We start from the raw sequence: 25,896 nt of genomic DNA, 5'->3' as shown, positions 1-25,896 counted from the left end.
AATCAAAGTTCCCATGGCTTTCTGCTCAGATGTTATGAAGACTGCATATTAATAATCATGTGTTAAAAAATTTTGTGCAACAGAATTAAAGTTCTCATCTTATAAGACTATTACATATATCATTATTTACTCACTGGAAAAATGGACACTGCTTGACGTCAAATAACCTTTTAAATGTCAGTTCTCATGCATGCACTTAAGATAATCATATATCATCCACCAATGGCTTCACTGCAGTTGTTCTACTTTCATGGCAACAGTTAGTAAGACTATTATTATCCTACTCACAGAAAAAATGTACAGTAATTAGTACAATGAGGTTATATCAGAACTGTTTCTAGACCCTGCTTTGCAGATGAGCTGTACAAAGTCAGCTGCCCAAATCAGGACTTTAGTTACAATGTCATTAACTATTGTGGGATGTTAGAGGTAAATTTTATTTTGATCTCTTAAAAATAACTAGCAGAGGGCAATAAATAGCAACTGACTGATAAATTCTAAGAATGGGTTTTCTCTCCAACAACTCAATAAGACATTTTATATAAAGGATGTGGGACTTTTAAAAAACAATCTAGTTAACATTTCTGTCAAGTTTTCTTAGGGAAGAAAATAAGCTTGGAGATGGGGAGGAATGATTGATCAATGTGTTTCTTCCTTAGTTTGTGACTGCTGTTGTTTTAAATTGAGAAAGCATTTTTAAACAGGATGGGGGGACTGATATATCAGTCCTCCTTAATTTCCTCACAGCTGAGTAATCAGCAGTATTTTAATATTTCTTGCAGGTTGATGATTACAACAATATAATTTTATTTATTTTAATTAAACTCTATTTGCTTCCCACATAATTTGTGGTAACTCACAAGAAAAACATGTAAACCCAGGGATATTAGACTAGAACTGAGAGATCAGAAACTATGTAGAACAAGTAGATTTCATTTATGTGACTAAGAAATATTATAAAAGAAAATATTTATATAAACAAAAATCATGATTAGAAAATATATTATGACTATGTTTATATATATTCAACCAGTTACTATAATTCAGGTTCAGATATGATATGAAGCTGCCTGGCAAGAAGGTCAAAATGGAAAATATGCTCTTAGTACTCCTAGGGGGAAACATTGTTCCTCGCATAATTTGAAAAAGGTAATTCTGATGTGTCCTCGACATTTTCATAGCAAACATGGCAGCAAATTTTACATGTAAATAGCTTATAGTTTTTAATTGCTGTAAAAGTTAATTTAAAAGATACCTAGATCCCAGTGGTTTTAGGGTTCAGTTTCTCAGTTGTGAACTTCTGGTTTAGTGACAGTAAATTCTACATGGGCTTTTACAGGTCCTTACAAATAATAGTTGCAGATTGAGTCTGGACTAGTCAAAAATCTGAATATTGAAACAGAAAAGATGCCAATCCAAATTGTTTAAATTGTTATTACAGAGGGGAGGAACTAGATATATGAAACTAATGTTTCAGGTAACAGTAGATCAGAAAAATAGGACACAAATGAATGAGGTTTATATATTATCCATCTTGTGTCTATTGCTTTTGTAAAAACAAATGTCATACCTTTTTTTTTTTTTAGTGTTTTTCTGCTCTTCTGTTACATTACTTAGAGGGCTTTAAGACTGCATTTTGATTTATGTTTTTAACTTTCCAGCAGGGAGAGTTTTGCATATTAAAATGTCCACTGTGAATTATACCTTCAAGAAAATAGATAGCTATTTATGACCATCAAACATTCAAATAAAATTAGAATTATGGCAGTTGGGCTTACACAGCACGAATGTATAGGTATTTGCCTTTTCTTCTTTGAGATCTTTCTTGATGTGTCCTCAAACCACTCTGGGGAATTACCAAAAGCACAGGACATTTCGTCCCTGCTAATGATCAGAACTAGAATTATCGTGATTAGACCATCACATCTTAAATAGGGTGATGATAACAGCTATAGACTGAATGTCTAATATATGTGGTCAACCATGAAATATCTCACAATGTTGATGTAAAAGCTAAACTAACAGGGCCAACTAAACAGTGATGTAACAAAAACTGTAAGTTCTTTTGATTTGAATGCGGTCCAAATTTGACCCTGACTGGCAACAGAGAGAGGATAAAATTCACACAGAAGAGAAAGTGAAATGGAGGTGATTCTTGCCCTAAAATAATAGATAGTGTAGGCTACCTGAAGATATCTTTGAAGTGTAGAGGCCAAACGCTAACAGCCTCCACAGAGCACTATCAGACTTGAGAGATGAAGCACTGTGTTCTTCCATTTCTCAACCTTTCTCCAGTGGTCTGTATGTATCTGAACGTGGGGTATATGTGGTATGAAGTGAAGAGTTGGGAAGCAGGAAGAAAGAAACTGTATTTTTAATTCTGAGATGTAATTTTGTCAGGTAAGCTTATTCTTGTTTGGGAGCATTCGGCAGTAAAGCAAAGAGGGGCCACTAGAAGCAGCATGGCTCCTCAAAGCTGAGCTAACAATGTGGGTGGGGAATAGAACTGAAATATACTTGACAGAGGAGCCAGGTGTTCCTTTTCTAACTCTTATTACCCCGAAGAAGCTTAGTGCTGATGAATTTCACACACACATAGTAGTGTGCAGAAATCATTTTTATAGCTGGGAAGAAAAGCAGAAGACAACAGACTGATCCTATAGCCTTTTGGATATAATAAACGCATTAGATTGCAAAAGCACCTAGAATAAATTTTTTTTCACCTACTCTTGTGTAACTTAAAAATTTAAAACAACAAAATTGTTAATGCGCCTTTACTGCAAGTGTTCAATTTCTCAGCATTTAGTAGTCTCAAAGCAACTCATTTGAAATCAGCAGTGCAATATGATAGTTTTTCTCTGTCTTCCTCTAGTCCCCTGGGTGGAAAGAATTCTTATCTTAGAATCACAACGTCACTGCAATCCTTTACATTTATCAGTATTCTCTCATCAAGACTTCAAAGTTTTCCATATACTTTCATTCATCTTTGAAACCATCCATATAATATGTTTGCAGGTACAGAAATTGAGGCACAATATGGTTATTAAACTCTTTCCTAATATATATACAAACTAAGTTATATAATTGGGAAAATAATATTTAAACTAAGAAAAACAGGCACCTGCTCACCTTCCAATCAAATCTACTCCTAAGCTGTGGATCTGCATCATACACAAAATTTCATTACAGGGATTAATGCCATTTTCTTGCCATCCTCTTCAAAAATGAAGATGATCATTTCTTGCTACTATGTCACACTGGGTTACTATTTAACAAGCACCTAAGTTATGTGCCAGGTGTGTGACACAACATACAACACAACCATGCAAGACAAAAGTGAAGTGATTATCACCAGATTATAAAGAAAATATCTAGGTTCAGAGGTTAGGAGGCAAAGCAGGAATTCTGACTCAGGTCTACTACCCTCATTCCCTGACTCCACAGTACAGGCCCTTCCCAGTGATCTGTAAGTGTAACTTTTTACACAAAGGCAAAAGCACAGTAGGATCAAAGAACTTCTCTTGTTGTGTAATGGTTGTTAACACAACTGAAATACTCCCAGTGACTTGCCTGAATCTGTCTGAGGCTAAGACTCTCATTCTGACACTAACCAGGGAGAAGCCACTTCTCTTTCAACAAAAGGTAATGGAAAATTACCACTTCTTTCTTAGATGTTACCATTTGTTTGCGTATAGTTCTGCTTGGCAATAAGGCATAACATTTTTAGTCTTCGCTAGCCTTATATGTGTACATGCACATATGTGTGCACACACTCTTGGTATGCTAAATTCAGAGAAATTCCCAATTTCAGAGACACATGAGTAGATGGATTGTTTCTGTCAGAATTTTCTTTGGTGACCTTTCTCCTGATTTAAAGTAATTCTGAGAACTTCCAGGAACTGACCGATTCCATACTATATAACACTCAGTACTTATGTAACTTGACATAAGACTATTGTCTACCTAGCTCATGAGAAGGTAACTCCATGAAGGCAGGAATATTCCATGTTTTGTTCTTAATTGAATCCCTAGGGCTAAGACCCAGTGGTGGGAGCACAGTGGGCACTCAGCTCTTTGGGCTTTGGTATATCATTTGGTCCTCCAAGCTCCCGGAGGGCTGACCCATTTTATGCGGCGACTCTAAGAAGGCAGAGGGCACCGTTGCAATGCACATTGTAGCAGAAGCTGTGCACCACTGAATGTTGTCCTTTCAAGAGATTATACTGAAATAAACGTATCAGAATTCTTTTGGAAAGTTCGTTCAGTTTAAATGGAAGTTTAGGACCTTTTAATTGTGTTGTTTGAAGATATACTGTTTGTTTTGTTTTGTTTTTAAAAAGAACTACCTGAAACTTCAACCTTTAAATTATTCAGCTTCCTTTTCTAATTCCCCTTCCCCCTCTGGAAAACAAAGCTAAACTAAAATAAACAGAATCCCTCATCAAATGCTAACTAAAAATCAGAAATCTTTTTGCCAATAAAACATATTTTGCTTACAACCCCCAAACACATGGAAAATCTGCAGACTTTGTTGGCTTAATGGAAGCATAAATGGCAAAAATCTAAAATTTTCATCTGTTACAACATGTGCAGAACACGAAGATGCCATGGCAGATACTGCCTTGGGAAATTAAAGTGATTTGTTCACGTTCAGTCTATCCCTTCTTTCTGGTTAATACTTGCTGAGTCAAATAATCTTTTTTACAAATCATCTCCATCTACATTTATGGAGATTCATTTGTCTCAAGTGTCCGATCTCTGCCTGTGCACCCTGCATAGACTCAACTTTCCACTGCTGGGCCATCATATTCACCCATATAGTTCTGCATAATTATTTTTCCTTTGATACCCAAGTTGAACTACAAAGAACTTAACTAGAAAGGAGATTCGTTCTAGAAACATCAGTGAAGTGGAAAAATCAGAAAGGATATTTTAGAAAGAAGCGAGGTACTTCTTTGTCACTCAAGAAGGTGTTGTTTTTTTTTCTCTTGGGTCATTTGATATGGAGAAGCCAAAGAGGAAAACTTCTCGGCTTCTATCAAAGCTTCACAGTAAGGTCCACAGAACTTTAATGCCAGAAAGAACCTTAAACATACTCTACAGTCTAGCACAGCCTACTCGTTGTATAAATAAGGAAACCGCAGGGCTTTTAAAAGGCCACAGGTTGTGAATGGCAGAACTGGGACACTAAAAGAGTATTGGGCACTCATCTCAGTGGCAAAACTAGTGCCACTTCCCAGGGTGCCAACTGCTCTGCCATTTTTGCGAGTACTGGCCTTTCAGGAAATTTCTATATGCACCACGGAATCACAGATGTTGAGCTGCCAGCCTTAGGGGTTCCACTTATTTCAGGGATGTGCCACCATCCAACTGGACAAGATTAGAAAAAAAATATCATGTTTGAAGCAACCAAGGGGAAGACAGATATGAGCTCATTTTTGTTTTGTCTTTAGTGAATCCTCTGTTCGCCTCAATATTAATTTAAATGCTGACATATTGATTCCAGAGGATATTTTATTAATAAGTAAAGTTTTAATTGTGGTTTGAAAAAAGTGTTGTTCTAGCACTTTGTTTCCTGGTAATAGCACCAACCAAACCCTGCCTTTCATCAGATTTGATTTTTAATCACCTGCTCCTTAAGATCATAGCCTCGAGTAAAGGGCAACATCTTACTCACCTCTTTATCTTCTATTGTGTTTAGCACTGTGCTCTACACAGAGCAGTTGCTCAATAAATGTTTATTGACCTGGCTCCTGTCAATGTTAGTGTGCTTTCATTTTGATGCAGAACAGCCAGAGAGATGCAGCAATGAAATTCCTTTTTGTATTTTATAAAAAGTTAACTCCAGGGCTCAACAGTTATGATTCACAAACACTAGCAACAATTACATCACAGAAAGTTCTGTCCTGAGAAACTAACAAAATAACATCGTCTAAAAACACTTTGTTTTTTTTCGTTCCTGTACTTCTTTTTCTTTAGAGATTTATATTTGCTCTATGAACTTTAAATGAAGATTCATGTTACTAAAAGTAAATATTTTAGAAATATTACTAAGTAACCAATGGATATTATATTCCTGACCCAGCACTACTTCTATGTTATAATGATATGTTTAAAATCCTTTACAAACTGGCGCCAAATCCTTAAAAGACATAATGTTTGAGATGGTTTTGGAAACACATATCAAGCATCAGAAACCACACGAACTAATATCTTTTGAAATTTAAACCCCTGTCCTTTGCAGCTGCCAGCCACTCATAAGAGCAGAGGGAGGCCCTTTTAGCCAAATGATTAACTTGGGTGTCTCGCGTGCAACTTCCTGACTTTTTCCTTGAATTTGTTAAAGATGATGTGCATCTTCACCAGCCATGATGGTGAAATGTTTAGATGTGACCATTCTTATTTTAGCAGCTGAGTTAGTTTTATCATCATTATCACAAATTGGCAATTTTATCATTTATTCTCCTCATAAACATTTATGAAGAGCTACATTATATTCACCAGTGTTTAAGCTCAGGTGACACAAATATCTGGTTTCTGCTTTCAACAGGGGCTACTCCAACTAAATGTAGTAAAATGTACTGGAACTTTGACCAAAAAGTGCAAAGTGTAGTGCAGCCCAAGGCGAAGAGAAATATGCAGTGGGGTGCTATGAGGAAGGAGGTGATACTTAACATTTAATCGAACCATGTGTAGGTTTCTGTTAGGTGAACCAGGGCATAAAGCATGGTCCAGGGAAAGAGAGCAAGACGCGGGAAAGACAGAGACAAGATATGGAAATAATTCATATGGCTGGAACTTCGGGAAATGGTGAGATGTAGGATGAATGTGAAGGAGCTATGGAGAGCTAGTGTGGGGTATGAAGAGCCTTGGTTCTCTTTTATGATGTCACACACATAAGACAGGCAACAGGGACACACTGAAGTGTTTTCATGAGGAAATAACATGCCAATGTGTGACTTCAAAAAAATATATCTAAGGTAGCAATGTGGAGGATAAACTGAAGGTATATAGATGATTGGTAATAAAAATTAGGATAATAGCTTAGATGAGTCGATGAACAATGAGAAATGTCTGAATTACAGAAGTGACCATGGGAATGGTGAGCTGGAGATCCCCTCTCCCCATTCCTACATCATATTTAATTAACAGCTGATGGATGCAGACTTTTTAAAATGGAGATTTGAATTAACTATCACTGTATATGTCAGGAATAACAGAAAGATATCAGTCTAGGATGATTAAAATGAGTCCCTGGTTTCTCTCTTGGTAGCAGTAAAATGGAGGTTGTTAGAAAATTGGCAGATATTAATTTTTGCCTAAATGACAAATGCTGTGTTTGTAGATTCAGTAAGACATCTACATGGAGATGTTTCATAAGCATCTAGACATTTGGATTTGAACCTCAGCAAATGGATCTGAGTCAAATACAAATATTCAGCTAACATGATGATGATAGAAGATATTAAGAAGTATATGAGTTTGCCCAGTGAGGGCATGTGAACTGGGGAAAAAAGTGTCTAGAGGTTTACTGTTTGGCAAATTGAACTTATATTAGTTGCTGCCTTGAAAATTTAATGCATCATCATTTCTCTAAAGTACCCTACAATATAACCCTACAAAAGTCTAAACTCTGTACCCTCAATTTTGGGTATGCACACATATTTCTCTTTCGAGACGTTGGGAGTGAGGATCTTGAGCATCTGAAAATGTAATTCTCTGAGCTGTAACTACAGGCTATGTGAACAAGTAGAAGCAATAGGAATTATCTCTCTAAACATACATAGCAAGGACTTGAACTTGGTGCCACATAAAAAAGAAAAGAAAAAGGAGTAATGACTTTATTGCTATTTAAGCAGGTTCAAAATAAATCAGTAATTTTTCCTGCAAGAAACCTTAATAAAATAAGAGGAGCTTTGATCATGTTGTATCCTAGAAGGCTCAGTCTTAATGATTTGATGCAACTACTATCAGAGGGTTTCTGATTATTTTGGAAGATAAAAATAAATTTTAAACCTAAACTGCCAAGTGAAAGGCATCATCTTGTGAAAATTCCATAAAATTGAATATGAATAGGAATGATGTCATACAAAAAGGAACTAACACTAACTCAGGGTTTCTCACTTGGTGGGTGGTACTTAAAAAGAATACCAGTAACTGGGTTCCAGCTACAGAGCAATTACATCACAATCTAGGGTGCTTGAGTTGGGGAATCAGTATTTTTTTAAATGTTCCCCAGGTGATTATAATATGCAGCTAGAGTTTTGAAGCTTTGTATCTGGTAAACAGGCAGAATATAGGAAAGGAAGGAAAACTGGCTCTGTATAGCAAAGAAGACCTTAGAATTCATATTGCATTTGTGATCATCAGAAGCCCAAGGGGAGGACCCAAAAAGTACTACTGAAGTATGCATGCTATTGACCAAATGTTCATTAAAATATTGTATACACTTTTGGCTTCTGATTATCTATCTTAAAAAGAGAAGAATGCAGAGAAAATCAGCCCATATGATAGAAGGGAATGAACAGTGTAAATTATATGAAAAAATGATTATGAAACTGGTACTACTTAACTTCAAAAGAAAACATCAAGCAGTAATTCAGCAACTATTTTTAGAATTATGAAGAAATTTCCTGATGTCCTATGGGTACTTATTAATTTGGCCATTTCAGAAATACTATTTGACAGTATTTGTAGATATTTTATAGTGCTAACAATTATTAAATCTTAGTATGTGTATTTTTAAGGAAATACAAATATACAGACTTCTAAGAAATTTCTCAGATTATAAATTCACGCAGATAATTATTTTGCATAACTTTTTGTGTGTTCTGAGTGATAGGTTATGGTAACTTGATTATAATGCCAAGCATGTGTATCCACACACCTTCTTTCCCAGATGGGACACTAAACATCGTATAATATTTGCAATCCCATTTTTAGCATCAGACAACACACTATTTGTTCCAACATAAACTTAGAAGTCAGCAAAAGAGTTGCTCTCTCTTTCAGGACACCTCAGTGTTGCAAGAGTTCAACATGTTGAGTAAGGATTGAAATGTACTGGCATTTCCATTAGCAGTTTTGTCCAACCTGTACTTGGTTTACTGAGAACAGAACAATCTTATCATCAAATGAGCCCACAGCACTTTGTACTTTTCTTGGCATGACATTTCCCTCCTGGTGGTGCAGTTTATTACATCATGTCCTGTCTACCTTCTGCTCTTGTCATGTAATCATAGTTCACCTTTGATTCTCCCAGTACCCAATGACACCTGGACTTCGTGTTTCAAAATATTAAATAAATAAACACATGAATGAATAAATGAATGCATGAATGAACCAAGCACCTCTCTGGCATGTTATTGTGTTAGTTACCACACAAATTAAGTTAGTATATTTATTTTTCACTTGCTCACTCACTCATTAATTTAGTTTTAACTGATATTTTTCAGTGTGCTAGATGCTGAGGCTTTATGGTCAAAAGGAATAGCCCCTGTTCTCTAGGGGCTAAGAGCCTAAGAAGAAAAAGTCAATATAAGTGGTTCTAGAAATTTAAGTGCATAAACACATATGCTGATAAATATGTTAGATATATCTATTCAATAGAAAAAATAAACTCTAAACTAATATTTATGAAGTACTGATGTCACTAATAAGCAGAGATTAAGAGTATATGAAGACTATGAATAAGAATAGTTCTTAGTATCTCCTATTTAACTACCACTGGGTTTAGAAAAGTCTTACATTAACTATCTCTGAAGGGGATGGAGTTGTGGAATTGACTGATAGAAAAAAGGTGGGGCTGTCAGCAGAAGAAAATTCTGGATACAGAGTAAGGCCTAAGAGGAGGCTTAAAGGAGCCATGGATTGGCTTACTTAAGCTAAGGTGTTTTTGAGAATGTTGTTTACAAATAAATTGAGCTGATAGACAATAATGTAAGAAGAAACTAAAGAAATGAGGTAAATTTTAGGATACTTTAATGAAAAAGATATTTTAATTTGGTTAAATTCTTGATCTATATCTTTAGTATACCATAATTAGATGCTTTTAGAAGTTCTTAATAAAAAGAGGATGTTGTACTTTTTAATATTTTTCTAACTGAGGCTCTTTCACTTAATCTAACAAAAAAGAGAGGGAACGAATGCTTCTAAATGAGCACATTAGAAACAAGAATATACGCACTCGTCTTTGTCCACCTTTTCTCGGAGCTTCTTTAGTTGTTTACTTTGGCTGAATTTCAAATTTTGAATTATGTTCTCGAAGTATTCATCTTCTTTGTAGTTCAGCTAGATTACATAAAAGATTTCAGGGGAAATATTAAAACCAATTATCTTCGAAATTTTTACTTTAAACATAGGGGATATTTTCTTAAATTAGTCAATAAAGTTAACAGAGAGCATTAAAAAACTTACCAATAAAGGATGTAGTTCCAATTAACCTAGTTCTGTTAGTATATCACAGGTCAGTACTCTAACCAAAACATGAATTCAGTCTATTATTTTATAATAATCAAAGGAAACCAAGTGTCAAACAAACCTCACATTAATCCTCACATAACACAGGCAGATAATAGTACATTCTTATTTAGTACTTACCATGTGCCAAGTACTGTTTTAAGTACTTAAAATTATATATTATACTCATTTAATTCTGTTATACTAATAGAATCTAACATTATGCTCATTTAGTACAGATGAACTAAGGGCTCCTATCCCCATTTTAAAGTCAAGGAACCTGAGAAACAATTTAATCACTTTCCCAAGTTTAAATAAGTGGTAGAACTGAGATCTGGAACAAAGGAGCTTGGCTTTGAATTGTTTCTATCCACTACACTCCTGCTATAAGGACCCCTGGGGCTTACAAGCTGTAACCAGCTCATTTAAAAGAGAAAGTCGTTTCTTCTGCAAATGGAAAGAGAAGAAGGCAGTATGGTTTGCAAATCCCCAACCTAAACTAGTAATCAATGAATGAGAAATCACTGTCATCCCAGGAGCTGGGAAAGGATCACCTCGCAGTCACCAGGGTATCATGTAGTGTGGTGACCACAAAGTTAGCAACAGGACTTTCAGTTTAGTCTGAAATCAGCACGGTAGTGACTTTAAGCAACTCTCTGCTCTTTTAACTGTTATATTATCAGGGCAGAACAAAATAGTTTTTCGTTCTCAAAATCAGGGTTTGTTGTGTTTAGTGTGCTTTTAAAATAGAGTAAGCATGAACTGGTTTATCCAGTACAGGAAAACTTAGAAGGTGGAGGGAAACTTGAAGCCTGTGTAAAACGTGATAAGGAACCTGAGAGTCTGCCTCTTGTTCATCACCTTGATGTCTATCCCTTGATACTCTTTAAAGGACACCAGATTTTACTTACTGTTCTTAAAATGGAATATATGGAAACCAAATGAACAATAACCAAATATAATCCTGGCTAAGGAAAACAAAAAGGCTAAAATAAATATCATTCTGGCACTAGCGTTGAAGGTTTTATATAATAAGACCTGGGGTTTTAGGCTACTTCACATAATTTCAGGCACCTCATAGCTAAAAATGACACTACCACCAGTCTCAGGTATCAGTGGCCCAGGCTCTTTATAGAGACTTACCTCCAGGTACTCATTATTCAGTTTGTTGTCATCTGAAATAATGTCATCAGGATAGCCGATTCTTTCTTTAATTGCTAAGGCCTATGGAAATTAAAATATTGAATGTGAAGATTATTATATAACTTTCAGATACAAACTTGTAATCTGCCCATAACTAGCAACTGAATAACTTGATCCATACTGTTCATAAAATGAGTGTCTGACATACTTAAACAGATATCATAGCAATGGTTTTTTTTGGGGAGGTTCAAGAATAAATGAAAAATGGGTCTGAAATTTAGTTTCTAATGCCTTATCCTTATAGGCTGCAGCTTTCTCAAGAAAACCAACATGAAAACTGACAAAACTCATTATTCCACATATTTTGTACTTTTATAAACTTTTTCTCTCAAAGGCTTTTTTTGTTTTTCTTTCAATTTCTCAGAAGGAGTAATATAGTAAAATAGCTTCCATTCTAGCAGGTTAAAATTATCTTTCCACTTCGCTGATTTGGCTGAGAAAACAGATATGGGCTTACAGGTTTGCTGCTAATATTATTCCTAAATATTGGTTCCTAGAGTTTTTATGTTCTCCTTTATTCTCTAAAGTCCGTGTGCCTATCTTCTCAAGTTCAATAAATGACATTAATTAGAAAAGTGGAAAACAGAATTTTCCTTGTTATTCCAGCTCATATTTATCACGTATTTACTACTATCTTTTTTCTTTTTCTTTTTCTTTTGAGACAAGGTGTTGCTCTGCTGCCCAGGCTCAAGTGCAGTAGAGAAATCAGGGCTCACTGCAACCTCCGCCTCCCAGGCTCAAGTGATCTTCCCATCTCAGCCTCCCAAACAGCTGGGACTACAGGCATGCACCACCACACCCAGATAATTTTTGTATTTTTTATAGAGACAGCATTTTGCCATGTTGCCCAGGCTAGTCTCAAACTCTTGGGCTCAAGCAATCTGTCTGCCTCAGCCTCCCAAAATGCTGGGATTACACCAGTGAGTCATTGCACCTGGCCTATTAACCACTATTTCTAATGTTTGTTTTTAATTATTTTAAAAGTTTATTTTACTTATTTTATTATTTCATTATCACTTGTTTACTACTTGCTATTTCTATTTTTATTTTATTTCTCTCTTGATTTTATCAATGACATCTGACTTTTGATTCTACCACTTCATATCACTCTTAAATAATTTAATTAATTTAAATTTTTCATGGGGAGTTTAGCCTCTATCTCTGAGTTGCATGGTTTGCCATCAAATGGATGTGGTTTTATTACAAATCTTTTACATGAGCCCAGGGTTTCTCCAGTCAGTAGATCAGGCCTCATATGTATCACTGAAGTCACTAAGGCCAAGCCCATTTTCTTGTAAGTTTCCACACCATCAGTCATTACAAACCAGCCCCCGCTCAATGAAACTTTATTTCCTGTAAGACATTTCCCTAGAGAGTGTCCTAGAGGACACAAATTCTACAGTAAGTATAAGGTAGTACATACAAAAAAAATTATTGTCAATTGCTTTGGGTAAAAACACTGTAGCAAAAACATTAAGCAAGTTTCTTTATTGCAGGACTTCTTACAATTAAAAATAGGTTAGATTCTAAGGTTAGAAATGTAGGTTATTATAAATGTCCAAGATGGGAAATTAATTTGTCAATTTATTCATTTGACATATTTCAGTGGTCTACCAAGAGCCAGGTATGTTTTAAAGGACTGAGGATATAATGCTAAGCGGTATTTTTCTGCCCTCCCCTGCCAATAAATAGCTTATTGTAAACAGCAATGATAAGCAGTGAAATAAACATTAACTCCAAAGTATGATGATAAAATCGCACCCTAGGAGCATGTAACCTAGCCTAGGGTGAGATGAGGGAAGACATCCTACAGGAAGTGTTCACCAAACTCTTTTGACCATGAGCCTCTTGTGGAACAACTTGCATGTCCAGTATTTTGTGACACAACTCTGGAAATGCTGATCTAGAAAAATCCAACTGGCTTTACCAAGCAGAACCATGTCGTGCATAGCTGCGACATGAAAGGAGCAAATCCAACCTGAGTATCTGAAGAGCTGGCCAGAGTGTTGAAAAGATAGCAATACTGGGGGCCTAGGTTTTAGGCCTAACCCACTCAGGGCTCTTTGAGAGCTGAAAAAAGATTGTTCTTCCATGTGATTTAATTCTAAAATAAAACTAGACCAGAGGCTGATTACCTTATTAAAATAAATTTATTATGGTCTCCTCTATCAATCCAAATAGTCTGCTTTTTCTGCCATCCTAACTACAGAGATTAGTAAGGATGCATGTGAATGCTGCTCATAAAGCACGTTCAGAGTTCTCACAGGACATGTTCTAAAGACAAATGATCATGGTAAATTTAAGCCTAAGATTTCCTGAGATATCTTAGACTTATTCTTAAGCAAGACAGTAAAAGTCTCAATAATAGCTGTACATTATGGGTAGGCAGGAAGAGTTATAAAAAAGCTTATTCAACATCTCCTTAATTATTGATCTTATGATGCACCAATAATGCACATTTGCTTGAACAGAAACCTAATATTTTCACCTTGCTAGAGTATTGGTTGCAGAGATAAAAGATTAAAATCATAGAAAGACATCTTTATTCAAAAAAACTCTTCCTGGAAACACTGCATCTTGAAGGAGCTTAAAAGATTTTATGCGATCTTTGATTATATTTTTTTCTAAATGTTTTTAAAGTTAATCTTTTCTACTTAGCTGCCTGCTCTTTACCTTTTCTTCAGCTCTCTTTTTTGTCTCGGCATCCATCCAAGTGAGGTCATCTAAAGTCTGAATAAAAACTTCTCGGATCTGTGCAATCAGGTCCTCAACCTCAAATCAGAACAAAAGACAAATATAGGCCGTTAATTCATTCTTTGTAACATAGATTTTTAAAAATAGAGCAACATGCTGTCTTCGTATGACTTAATAATATGTTAATAAGTGTAAATTTATAGATAAACTGTGACCTAACTAACAGATATAAGAGATCATTATATTTTTAAAGAAACATTGCTGCTATCAACACTCTTGATTAAATAGGTCTTAATAGATGGATTAATGTAAAAATCATTTTCAGAATGTAATGGATTCACTATCATACTGGAAGAACTAACAAAAAATATTAGTGCTGTCATTTCTATTAGTGGTTTAGCTAAGGACAAATTGACATTTCAATAAATTCTTTCATTAAATTCCATACTATTAAATTCCATTGTCTTCATTTCTATAACAACAAAAAATAAGGCACATTTCTTATACTCCAAATAAATCCTGTGTTCCTTTCTATGTTATTAAGAAAATGCTAATAATTTGGGGGAAATTTTGATAATAGAAGAGTTTGTAAATGACTATATAATCCAAACATGTGGCTGGGCCCTCTGAATATACTGCTTCTGGAAAATGGTGAGTTGGTTTTAGACTATTAGGAGCAGAAACATAACTAGACTCTTGAGGAAGGCAAGGGAAGATTTATCGGGAAACAATGGCATATTATGATTCAGAAGTCCTCTGCCTAAATTAATAAAATTTTAGCCAAATGATGGAGAACTGTAATTACCCATCAGCATGAACAAACTGATAGTGTCATGTATAACAAACTGACAGTGTATTATTCTGAAAACATTACCACGTGTTTACTCTCTCCAGCAAATGCTGCTTCCACATAAAGCCTCCCCACGGCATTTTCCATATTCCCATTGACATAGTTTGCACAACGTCTCCAAGTTGCTGTTTCTGAGGTTGTACCATAAAGGGCCTACACAAGAGAAAAAAGGAAATGGCGTTTGACCAGAAGCACACGTCTGGAGCATATTAACAGTGCACATTTCAAAAATGTCTCATCTAAGTTCTTAAAATATTCATCACTTTTCCTTACAAGGCACATGTCCCTAGCCTGTAATGAAATGTGATCCAAATGGACTGTTTACTTATATATGATCTGAAAACGGGCATATTTTCAGTAGATGCCTCAGTAGAACTTTTGGCTATTACAAGTTAATATTGTTGTAGAAAGCATTAGAAAAAAAAATACAACATTGTAACCACTACACAAACTTAAACGTGAAGTCATATTCAATAAATGCAATGGGGGAAATATGGTATACAAGAAAACACATTCCTGCTTTTCAAGGTTTTAGCTGAACTCTGAGTACTTAGAAAACTTGTATGTGTATAAATTTAAGAATAATGGGATAACCTAAGTAAGGGAGCTTTAACACAGTACCATTTTTGCATTCTTCAGTTTTAAAAATATGTCTACAGTTTCTTTTCAAGGATAAAACCTGGAAATTTCAATAAATCAAAGTTATTTTCTTTCCAAGACACCAATTAATATGTTTGCTAGAGTCTCTCCTTCCTCAATCCCTACTGTCTACTCCCCTCACCATAGTACCAAAACGATGACTGTTTACATAACACAGTATAGGCTAAGAAAAGGTCTTAAATTTAACTCCAGGTAGGTGTACTTTGAATAGACTGTCTGCATCAATATAGTCCATCTCTGTATAAGTCCAGGGTGCAATGAGCACCTGAAAATCAAGTTAATTGAGATAGATAACCCTGAAATTATTTTTATTTAAAAAATCAAGACAGTATTCTTTCATGAACTGCTTAGATAACCAAATGCAACTCCTTACAGGACAATGCAATCATGGTGCCATGTAGACTATCATAAGATGGCAAAGCTCAAGAAGACTTATCTTTCTTGGCAACATATCCCAAATACGTGAAAGATAACCAATTTTGGCATTTTGTCCCTTCGCAAAGTTCACCACATCCTAGCAGTGTACATGGCAAGCCTTCATTACCATGTATCACTTTATGCTTAAGTCTTAAGAAAATAGAGATTTTTTTCTTCACCTTGCGGAAAGCATTTCTGGACTCCTTGTAGGTTCGGCTGAGGCTGCTTACAAGATCCATTATGAATCTCCAGGACATTAAATTTTGAAGATCTCTGTGTAAAAAAAACCACCACCCAGCAACAGAAAAGATGAGGCTGCAAAGTTTCTGAAGAGTGATATGAAATGCAAACTTTGAGGACATGGGCACTATGACATACCTACCTGGCAGAATATTTGGTAAGAATGGGCTTAAGTTTGGTTAAATATTCTGGAGCATAAACAACCACATCTTCTTCATTTGGAATATTAATATTCACAGTTGACATGATTTCATTTGTGAAATTTGACCAGCTGAATGGCTGGAAAAAAGCAGGCATGAAAGATTCAGAAACTAGGGATTTCTCTTCCTGGTACCAAGATTCAGTTACAGTTACAGGGTTGGACATTAAAGGGGGTCAGTTGCATCACATAATTATCACAATGATCAGTTTGATATTCACTTAGGATTCCTCCTCAATTGTTTCAATCAGTTTTAAAATAAAACCTAGCTCTGCAACGTGATTATTTACATAGCTTAATTAAGCCAACCATTTGAGAGCAAAAACAAAGCCTCTAAGCTTAGCGAACATGTAACTAGACATTAGGCTTACTGTCATCTTCTTGCTCTAACCAATATAGAAAATAAAAATAGAAACATTTCAAAATAAAGCTTTTTCAGTTTATGAAAAAGTGGAAATGTGTATAAAGTGTTTATCTTTTTTTGTGTGTGTGTGTGAGATGAAGTCTCATTCTGTCACCCAGGCTGCAGTGCAGAGGTACGATCTTGGCTCACTGCAATCTTCACCTCCTTGATTCAAGCAATTCCTCTGCCTCAGCCTCCTGAGTAGCTGGGATTACAGGTGTATGCCACCATGCCCAGCTAATTTTTTTTTTTTTTTTGTATTTTTAGTAAAGTGAGGTTTCATCAAAAGTATTTATCTTTTAAAAGTGGATATTAATAAACAATTCATTCAAACACAGTAACACCTATCAATGAAAATCCTACTATAGATGAAAACATACTGTTATAGCGGTGGTACAGTGATTTTATGAAGTCAAAGAACACAGCATCTTTTCAATTATCAACATTTGGTCTACAGGCATGCCATTTTTATAGTTCAGAAGCTAAGTTTGGAGTTACCAAAAGATGAAATCTTATCTTTCTAAATGGGAATTGAGAATGTTTAAGACTATCACTATATTAGGCTGTATTTTACACACACAAATATACACAAAAACAAACACAATTACACATCATTTATTGAGTATGGGGTGCCATGCTATACACCTTTCCTCATTTCTTTTGATGGTTTAAAAACATATTTATTAAAACATATTTATGAAACACTTACTATATTAAAAAGTTCTGTGTAAGATGCCTAATCCAATAATTAACGCCTTTGGAAAAATCCTTGTTAACTAGAATTAGTGTTAAAGATGATGCCATCGCTGAATGTGGTAGTTTGTATATTTTCCCATGGATGTTGCTTCATTTCCTGGCTGTATGCATCAAGCAATATATAAGAATAAATGCATAGCCACAAAAAGAGATTATTGGATACTAGGTAAGAAAAAAGAAGTCAGTTTCTGTTTATAAATGGAATCTATGAGATAGATTTTCTTTTTATTTGTGTTCTATTTCTGAATTATTGTTCTGAACACCTCTATAGATGGCCTTGATGAGAACATGGGAAGTTTTATGAATACGTTATCCTTTTTAGGAGTTAAAAGGAAATCTAGTGCTTTTTTTGTGTAACTGTCCACGTTTAATGACTATATAATGGCCTCTCAGAAAGATTTTCAGTTTTAGTATTTTCCAAACCCTTTTCTATGGGAGTTTCTAGTATTATTCTATAGCTGCCTTAAAAGGAATTTTACCAGCTGGGAACAGTGGCTCACACCTATAATCCTAACACTGGGAGGCTGAGGTGGGCAGATCACTTGAGCACAGGAGTTCGAGACCTGACTGGCCAAACTTCATCTCTACTAAAAATACAAATATTAGCCAGTTGTGGTGGTGCATGTCTGTAGCCCCAGCTACTTGGGAGGTGGAGGCAGGAGAATTGCTTGAGCCTGTGAGGCAGAAGTTGAAGTAAGCTGAGATTGTGTCACTGTACTCCAGCCTGGGTAACAGAGTGAGACTCTGTCAAAAAGAAAGGAGAGGGGAGCAGAGGGGAGGAGACGGGAGAGGAGAAAGAAAAGAAATTTTACCATTGAAATTTACTCTGACGTACATGTAATAATTTCAAATAGTTTTTTTAGGGCTTGTCATGAAGTCAAATGGCTGGTGTCTTCTAAATTCTTATTGAAGTTCCATTTATTTCAATAAATAAAAACTTGATGAATTTTAGAAACAGTGTTTCAATGTTATAATTTAGAACATGGCACAGTAAGACAGCACATAAAACTTACCACTTACCTTCCCATTGATCTCTAGTGAAAAGTTGCTTTGGAGCTGGGCCAATGTCATCTTGTTATAAAGCAGCATTGGATCATTGCGATCTTCAGGTTTAGCCGTAGCCTATGGATTTAATTTTTGATCAGAATTTTAGAATTAAGAATTCTTTAGAAAAACAGAACTATATATGGGGATAAAAATATAGAATAGGTATAACATGATTTAAGTCCTAGTCTGTACTTGTTTTTGTAATTTCTTTTGTCATTTCAAAAAAAAAAAGGGGGGAAATGTAAGAGATTTTTGGAGTAAATCTATTAAGTAACAATTATTGAGATTTGGCTGTGGTGTCAAGTTAAAAATTTTTCAAAAATCTTTTTATATTTTGACAACTGCCAAGCCATATAGTCAATATTTATGGGCTTTGGCTAATGGCCAGTTCAGTTGTGTCTGTGGCTGTTTCATATTCTAACTTTCTTTGATATAGTCATCTCCAATTTCTTTCTTAAATATTCTCTCTCCCACCTTCACCATTACCATTCAGTGTCCTAGTTAAAATTCAGCCAGGAAAAAAAAGTGTAACAGTTTCCACAAGAATTTATGACAAGTAACACAGAAAATTCCTAGTACAGAGCACAATTGGGTTGCAAGTTATCTGAGAATGGGAACATAATGGACCTTCGTGACTGTTTTCCCATCTTGCCTGACCAGCTCAGTGCTCTACATGCAGCAGCATCCAATTTTATTTCTTTCATTGAATTAAAAAAAAAAATTACAATAAAAACTGCCCGACTAGTGGCTGAAACGAGTTTAAGCCAATTTTAAGTGAGAAGAGACAAAAGGTAAAGGCTTAAAATTGGAATTATTTCTCAGTGACAATAGCTCCAGTTTCCCCTATAGGTCACTTACCTATTTATTTACTGAAAATGATTATTTATTGAGCATGTCCTGTTTGAAATATTATGCTGGATTTTGTTAGAGATGCATAAATGATTAAAAAATAACTAAGACTTCATGCCAATCTAATACAAGGGTCTAATACAAGACTGTAAATATAGACACGTAATGCTGAGGTAAGACACAACTACTCCAGAGACAGTGCTGGTCAAAGGAAAGCATGGTCTGGGAAGGTGCAAGTGGCAAAACCCAGAGCAGAAAACAGTTCTCTAGCAAGTCTGTTTCCAAAACAGAACCACATGTAACTCATCCAAATGCCATTCATCCAGTGGCAACTCCAAAAACAGCCTGACTCTGATAGGAGATTTTTGGTTTCCGGTAGCCCCAGGAAAGCTAAAATTGCCCTTCAAGATATTGACTCTTCAAGATTCTGATGAGATTAGATGGCAGAGCCAAGCACACAAGGAGTCTGGGTTGCATGTTGTTGTTTGCAATGATAAAGAGAGTTCTGTGGGTCCTAGACTGACTCTGACTGTGGATTTAATCAATAACCTGGATGCTGCTTAGACTCAGAGTTCACTCGCTTGAGACTGCAATGCTGTATCAAAGAATAATGAGGGAAGAAAGTGCCAACTCAGACTCCAAGTGTTCATCTAGAGCCAGAAGAAATTCAGGCATACACATCTTGGGCTTTGTTACGAAATTATTGTTTTATCCTCTGTCAGCTCAGCAGCCTGACAGTTTGAACTCAGTGGTTTCACAGTGCCACATGGTTATGTTCAGGGGTTAATACTTCTTAGCAAAGAAATAGAGACAATCTCTGTGACTTAAACTTTAAAATAAAGTAACTATATATCTATATATCTATGTATATATATAGATACACACACACACACACACAGACATACACACACACATACACACACAAACACTAAAACAGCTTTGCATTTGCCCTTAGTCTGAAGGGCATGCAACAATAGCTGGACTGTAAATAGTAGAATTCTGATGGAATCCACTTATAATAGGCAATTAAGTATTCCTAGTTTAATACTTGTCCAATTTAGTGTGTCTTTTAAATGTCAGGAAACCAGTTTACTATAAAATTCTTTAGTTTCAAACGTCCTTTTAGTTTCAAAGTTCCTTTTCAATGATCTATTACCAAGCCATGTATTTTTATTACTTGGTTAAAGTGCTATACCTTTTACTCTTAAAATATGATAGGGGGAAAAAAAGCAGTTGACATTATTCAGTGTATCAGAAAAAAATATATGTTTTACATTGGCAATTTCTTTTTCCAATTCCATAACTTTATTCATTTCCAAAGCAAGCTGGTTTTCATCGATGGGCAATTTTTCTTCCTGACGAATCAACCTGGCCACAGAAATCATAAAATCCACATACGCTGTACAAGCCTAGAAGAAATAAATAGCATAAACTGTTGAAGAACCTTCTAAACATTCATCATAGTATTTAAAATTTATTTTCAATTCAATATTAATTTTTGGTAATAGTTAACCCTTAATAAAAGAAAAATCCTTTTCTAAATACTTAAAGAAATGACCTGTACAGATTCTTAGACAGTCAATATATCTTTGAATTACAGCTTAAAGGAGAGCAATAAAGTATCACTGTGAAAGTACTAAGTAATGTATAAACACTTGGTTATGGCGGCTTCCTAATTTTCAATTTTCAATCGAGTTATTTTGCCGTAATTAGAATGGAGTAGCAAAACACTTGATAAGCAATAACATACTAATTTTTTTCCATAAATAATAATGCATTTCTTTACCATATCTCTTTTTCTCAGATTTTCCGTGCTCATATATAATTATTTTCTCAACTATTCATGGAAAAGTGACCACAAACTCATATAATATAATCAGACTCCTTTTTATCTGTCTCCTCGAGTCAAGCAGCTTCTTTTCTATGAGGCTGTGTTGTCAGGAGCTCCACCAACACACACTTGTAGGTTTTAGTTAATTCCATAAATGGCTCCTGTTACTGTAAGATTTCACTATAAGATACCATAGATTTAGATATTAGCTTTCTTCTAGAAACTCAAATTCTTTATATTTTATCCTCACATACATTTTAATTTGCAAAAGTAAACTATAGAATAGTTGTATTACTAACATTTTGCAGAATATATAAATGGTTTATTCAAGTTCAGAATGGTAAGAACTCTAGGAAACAGAGTACCACTTTTGTTGGGTCTGAACCAATTGCTATTAATTAGCCATTATTACTTATTGGCAATTAAAATACATTACAATTCCACCTCACATTAAATTTTAGTAAAGCAGTCAATTGTGATTAGGAATAGGTGAGATTTCCATGCTTCAAAGACTTGTTTGCAGGGTAAATACAAAGAATGGCCATAAAGTGTGCTATAATGTGCTTTAACATTTTCTAAGAGTATTTTACATCAGTTATAAGAGTTATAACAGTTCTAAGAGTATTTTACATCCTTACTGACCAATTAGAAGTGAAAGAGACATCCATATTATATTCACTTTGAGAGCAAAGGTACATCTGAATTTACAATGACCCATTAATCAAATCTAAAACTAATAGGAAAATAGAAATATGCAATCAAGCAAGAACTTAAGGGAAATGTACAAAATTATTATCAATTTGTAAGTCCAGAGGTTTATATGCTGGTATTCCATGACTTTCACTAAATGCTAAGTAAACAGTTTTTTCGTGGATATTCTACAATGCTGCGACTATCTATCTAGGATCTCTATCCATGAATTTCCTACTCAGTAGAACAAACAATTTTCCATCTGTGAATCTGCATTAAGAACCTAATTGATTTCACCACATCAACAAGAATTAAAAACAGAAACCACAAGATTATCTCAATAGATGTGGGAAATGCCTTCAATAAAATCTAATTTCCTTTCATGATAAAAGCCCTTAAGAACTTAGGTATTGCATAAACATATCTCAAAATTATAATAATCATCTCTAAAAAAACCCATAGCCAACATCATACTGAATAGGCAAAATCTGGAAGCATTCCCCTTGAGAACTGAAACAAGACAAAGATGTTCATTCTCTCCACTCCTATTCAACACATACTGGAAGTCCTAGCCAGAGCAGTTGGGCAAAAGAAAGAAATAGAAATCATGCAAATAGAAAAAGGAGTCAAACTATCTCTTTTCATTGATGATATGATTCAATACCTAGAAAAACCTAAAGACTCTGCCAAAGGGCTCCTGGAACTCATAAACAACTTCAGAAAAATTTCAGGATACAAAATCAATGCACAAAAATCGGTAGCATATCTATTTACCAATAATGTTCAAGCTGAGAGCCAAATCAAGAACATAATCTCATTTGCAATAGGCGCATACATACACATTACAAAAATAATTAAGAGTATATGTGACTAATGAGATGAAATATTTCTACAAGGAGGACTACAAAACGGTGCTGAAAGAAATCATAGAGGAAGCAAACAAATAGCAAAATATTTCATGCTCATGGATTGGAAGAATCGATATCATCAAAATAGCTATACTGCCCAAAGTAATACACAGATTCAACACACTTTTTTTTTTTTTTTTTTACAGATTCAGCACTCTTTTTATCAAACTACCAATGTCATTTTTCCCAGAGTTAGAAAAAAAATTCTAAAATTCATATAAAACCAAAAAGAACCCAAGTAGCCAAAGTAATCCTAAGCAATAAGAACAGGACTGGAGGTATCACATTACCTGATGTCAAACTATACTATAATGCTACAGTAGTCAAAACAGCATTGTCTACACAAATAGACACATAGACCGATGGAATGGGATAGAGAACAAACACAGAAGTAAAGCAGCACACCTACAGCCATCTAATCTTTGGCAAAGTTGACAAAAATAAGCAACAGGGAAAGGACTCCTTATTCAGAAATGGTGCTAGGGTAGCTGACTAGTCATATACAGAAGGATAAAACTGGACCCCTATCTTTCACCCTATACAAAAATTACCCCAAGATGGATTAAAGATTTAAATGTAAGACTTCAAACTCTAAGCGTCCAAGAACAAAAGAGGAAATACCTTTCTGGATGCCAGCCTTGGGAAAGAATTTATCACTAAGTCCTCAAAAGCAACTGCAACAAAAACAAATATTGACAAGTGGGACCTAATTAAACTATACAGCTTCTGCCACAGCAAAAGAAACTATGAACATAGTCAACAGACAACCTACAGAATGGGAGAAAACATTTTCAAACTAGGCATCCAAGAGAAGTCTAATATTCAGAATCTATAAGAAACTTAAACAATTCAACAAGCAAAAAACAAATAGCCCCATTAAAAAGCAGGAAAAGACATGAACAGACACTTAAAGGAAGACATACATATGGCCAAGAAACATATGAGAAAATGTTAAACAAAGCTAATCATCAGAGAAATACAAATCTAAACCACAATGAGGTACCATCTCACACTGGCCAGAATGGCCATTATCAAAAGTCAAAAAGAACAGATGCTGGCAAGGCTTCAGAGAAAAGGGAACACTTATATACTATTGGTAAGAATACAAACTAGTTCAGCCACTACAGAAAGCAGTTTTGGAGATTGCTCAAAGAACTTAAAGTAGAACTACCATTTGATCCAGAAATCTCATTATTAGATATATACCCAAAAGAAAATAAATCATTCTACCAAAGACATATGCACTGATATGTTAATCACAGTACTACTCACAATAGCAACAACATAGAATCAACCTAGATAACTATCAATGGTAGACTGGATAAAGAAAATGTGGTACATACACACCCTGGAATACTATGTAGCCATAAAAAACAATGAAATCATGTCCTTTGCAGCAATATGGATGCAGCTAGAGGTCATTATCCTAAGTGAATTAATGCAGGAAGGGAAAACCAAATACCACATGTTGTAATTTATAAGTAGGACCTAAATGTTGGGTAAGTATGGACATAGAGATGGCAATAAGAGATGCTGAGGATTACCAGAGGGTGGAGGGAAAGAGTGGAGTAAGGGCTGAAAAACTAACTATTGGGTACTATGCTCATTATCTCAGTGATAGGGTCATTCATGCAATATATCCATGTAACAAACCTAAAAATGTACCCTCTGAATCTAAAATAAAACTTGAAATTATATTTTTATAAAACCCTAATCACTAAGATAACAGAAATGAAAAGATAAATTTTACATATATTCTCAGTAACCCAATTTTTTTCTTTTTAAAGGTAATCAGAATTTTGTTTCACTTTGAAGTAAATAAATGGTCTGAGTTCATACCTCATGGGACCAACTATTTCAAAGTATAAGCATACAGTGTTTTGAATTAACTATATTCCCAAAAAGTATAAATCAATTGGCCTTCAGCAGGGAATTACTACAGACTATAAACAAAATGGTAGTTTTAATTTTCCAATATCAATCTACTGAGATTTTTCTGTATATGGGATGCTTTTCTGTTGAGGAGGTGAGAAAACAGTAACAGTAATCATCTTGGGCACTTTGCTGATTCAACCAACTGATTCTGCTCCAGTCTCTTTATCCTTACCAATGTATTTAAAGACTATATAACTTTGGTGTAAGGCAAGCACAGAACTTTGGATGATGCTTCTAGTCTGCTAAACTGGTCAAATTTCTTAGGAAACTGGAAGCATACAGTATCACTAGCTTCTGGGATGCTCAAATATTTAATAATATAGCTACATGGAATATACTATTTCCTTTAATGAATTTCGTTACCTGGTAGCTACTCCAATATAATGGATTAAAACATATGTCTTAGTATCATGATTATATTACCTGACTTCCAGATTTATCTAGTGTCAGACTCTAAGGTTACTGCTCTGCTAAATCCCTTGTTCGAGATGTGATTCTACCTTAAGATTTTAATTTTCTTTCTTATGATACTTCCAGATATGAAAAATGCCAAATGATTATAATTGTCATGATTTGGGAAGAAATTAATCAACATATATAGATTGGCCAAGATACTTTTTAAATTGAAATTCAATTTTGTGTGTGTGGGACTGAAAGAGGAATTAGTTATTACAACAGAGGTCAGAGTCAGCTCTCATTTTTGACAGTCATAAGGTAGCTTTCTTGAAGCTTTGATATAGCAAATCAATGATTCCT

The 25,896-nt window shown here is 34.9% G+C and overlaps 1 protein-coding gene across 7 annotated transcripts in view; it reads right to left on the bottom strand.

Annotated features, from left to right (window-relative positions):
- MME (membrane metalloendopeptidase) overlaps positions 1–25,896 on the bottom strand; it is a 96,846-nt gene that overhangs the window by 24,399 nt on the left and 46,551 nt on the right. For all 7 annotated transcript variants that reach the window (XM_017522907.2, XM_017522910.2, XM_017522913.2 and 4 more), the window contains 8 exons: positions 21,051–21,185; positions 18,901–19,002; positions 16,665–16,801; positions 16,462–16,555; positions 15,230–15,358; positions 14,335–14,433; positions 11,602–11,682; positions 10,187–10,290 (listed from right to left, as the gene is read on the bottom strand). In XM_017522907.2, coding sequence (XP_017378396.1) covers positions 10,187–10,290; positions 11,602–11,682; positions 14,335–14,433; positions 15,230–15,358; positions 16,462–16,555; positions 16,665–16,801; positions 18,901–19,002; positions 21,051–21,185 — 881 coding nt within the window. The remainder of the gene's footprint in view (positions 1–10,186; positions 10,291–11,601; positions 11,683–14,334; positions 14,434–15,229; positions 15,359–16,461; positions 16,556–16,664; positions 16,802–18,900; positions 19,003–21,050; positions 21,186–25,896) is intronic.

Source organism: Cebus imitator, unplaced genomic scaffold, assembly GCF_001604975.1.
Source record: "Cebus imitator isolate Cc_AM_T3 unplaced genomic scaffold, Cebus_imitator-1.0 Scaffold25, whole genome shotgun sequence".
Lineage (NCBI taxonomy): Eukaryota > Metazoa > Chordata > Mammalia > Primates > Cebidae > Cebus > Cebus imitator.
Note: the sequence above shows the minus strand (reverse complement) of the source record. Positions and strands in the feature narration are given on the sequence as shown.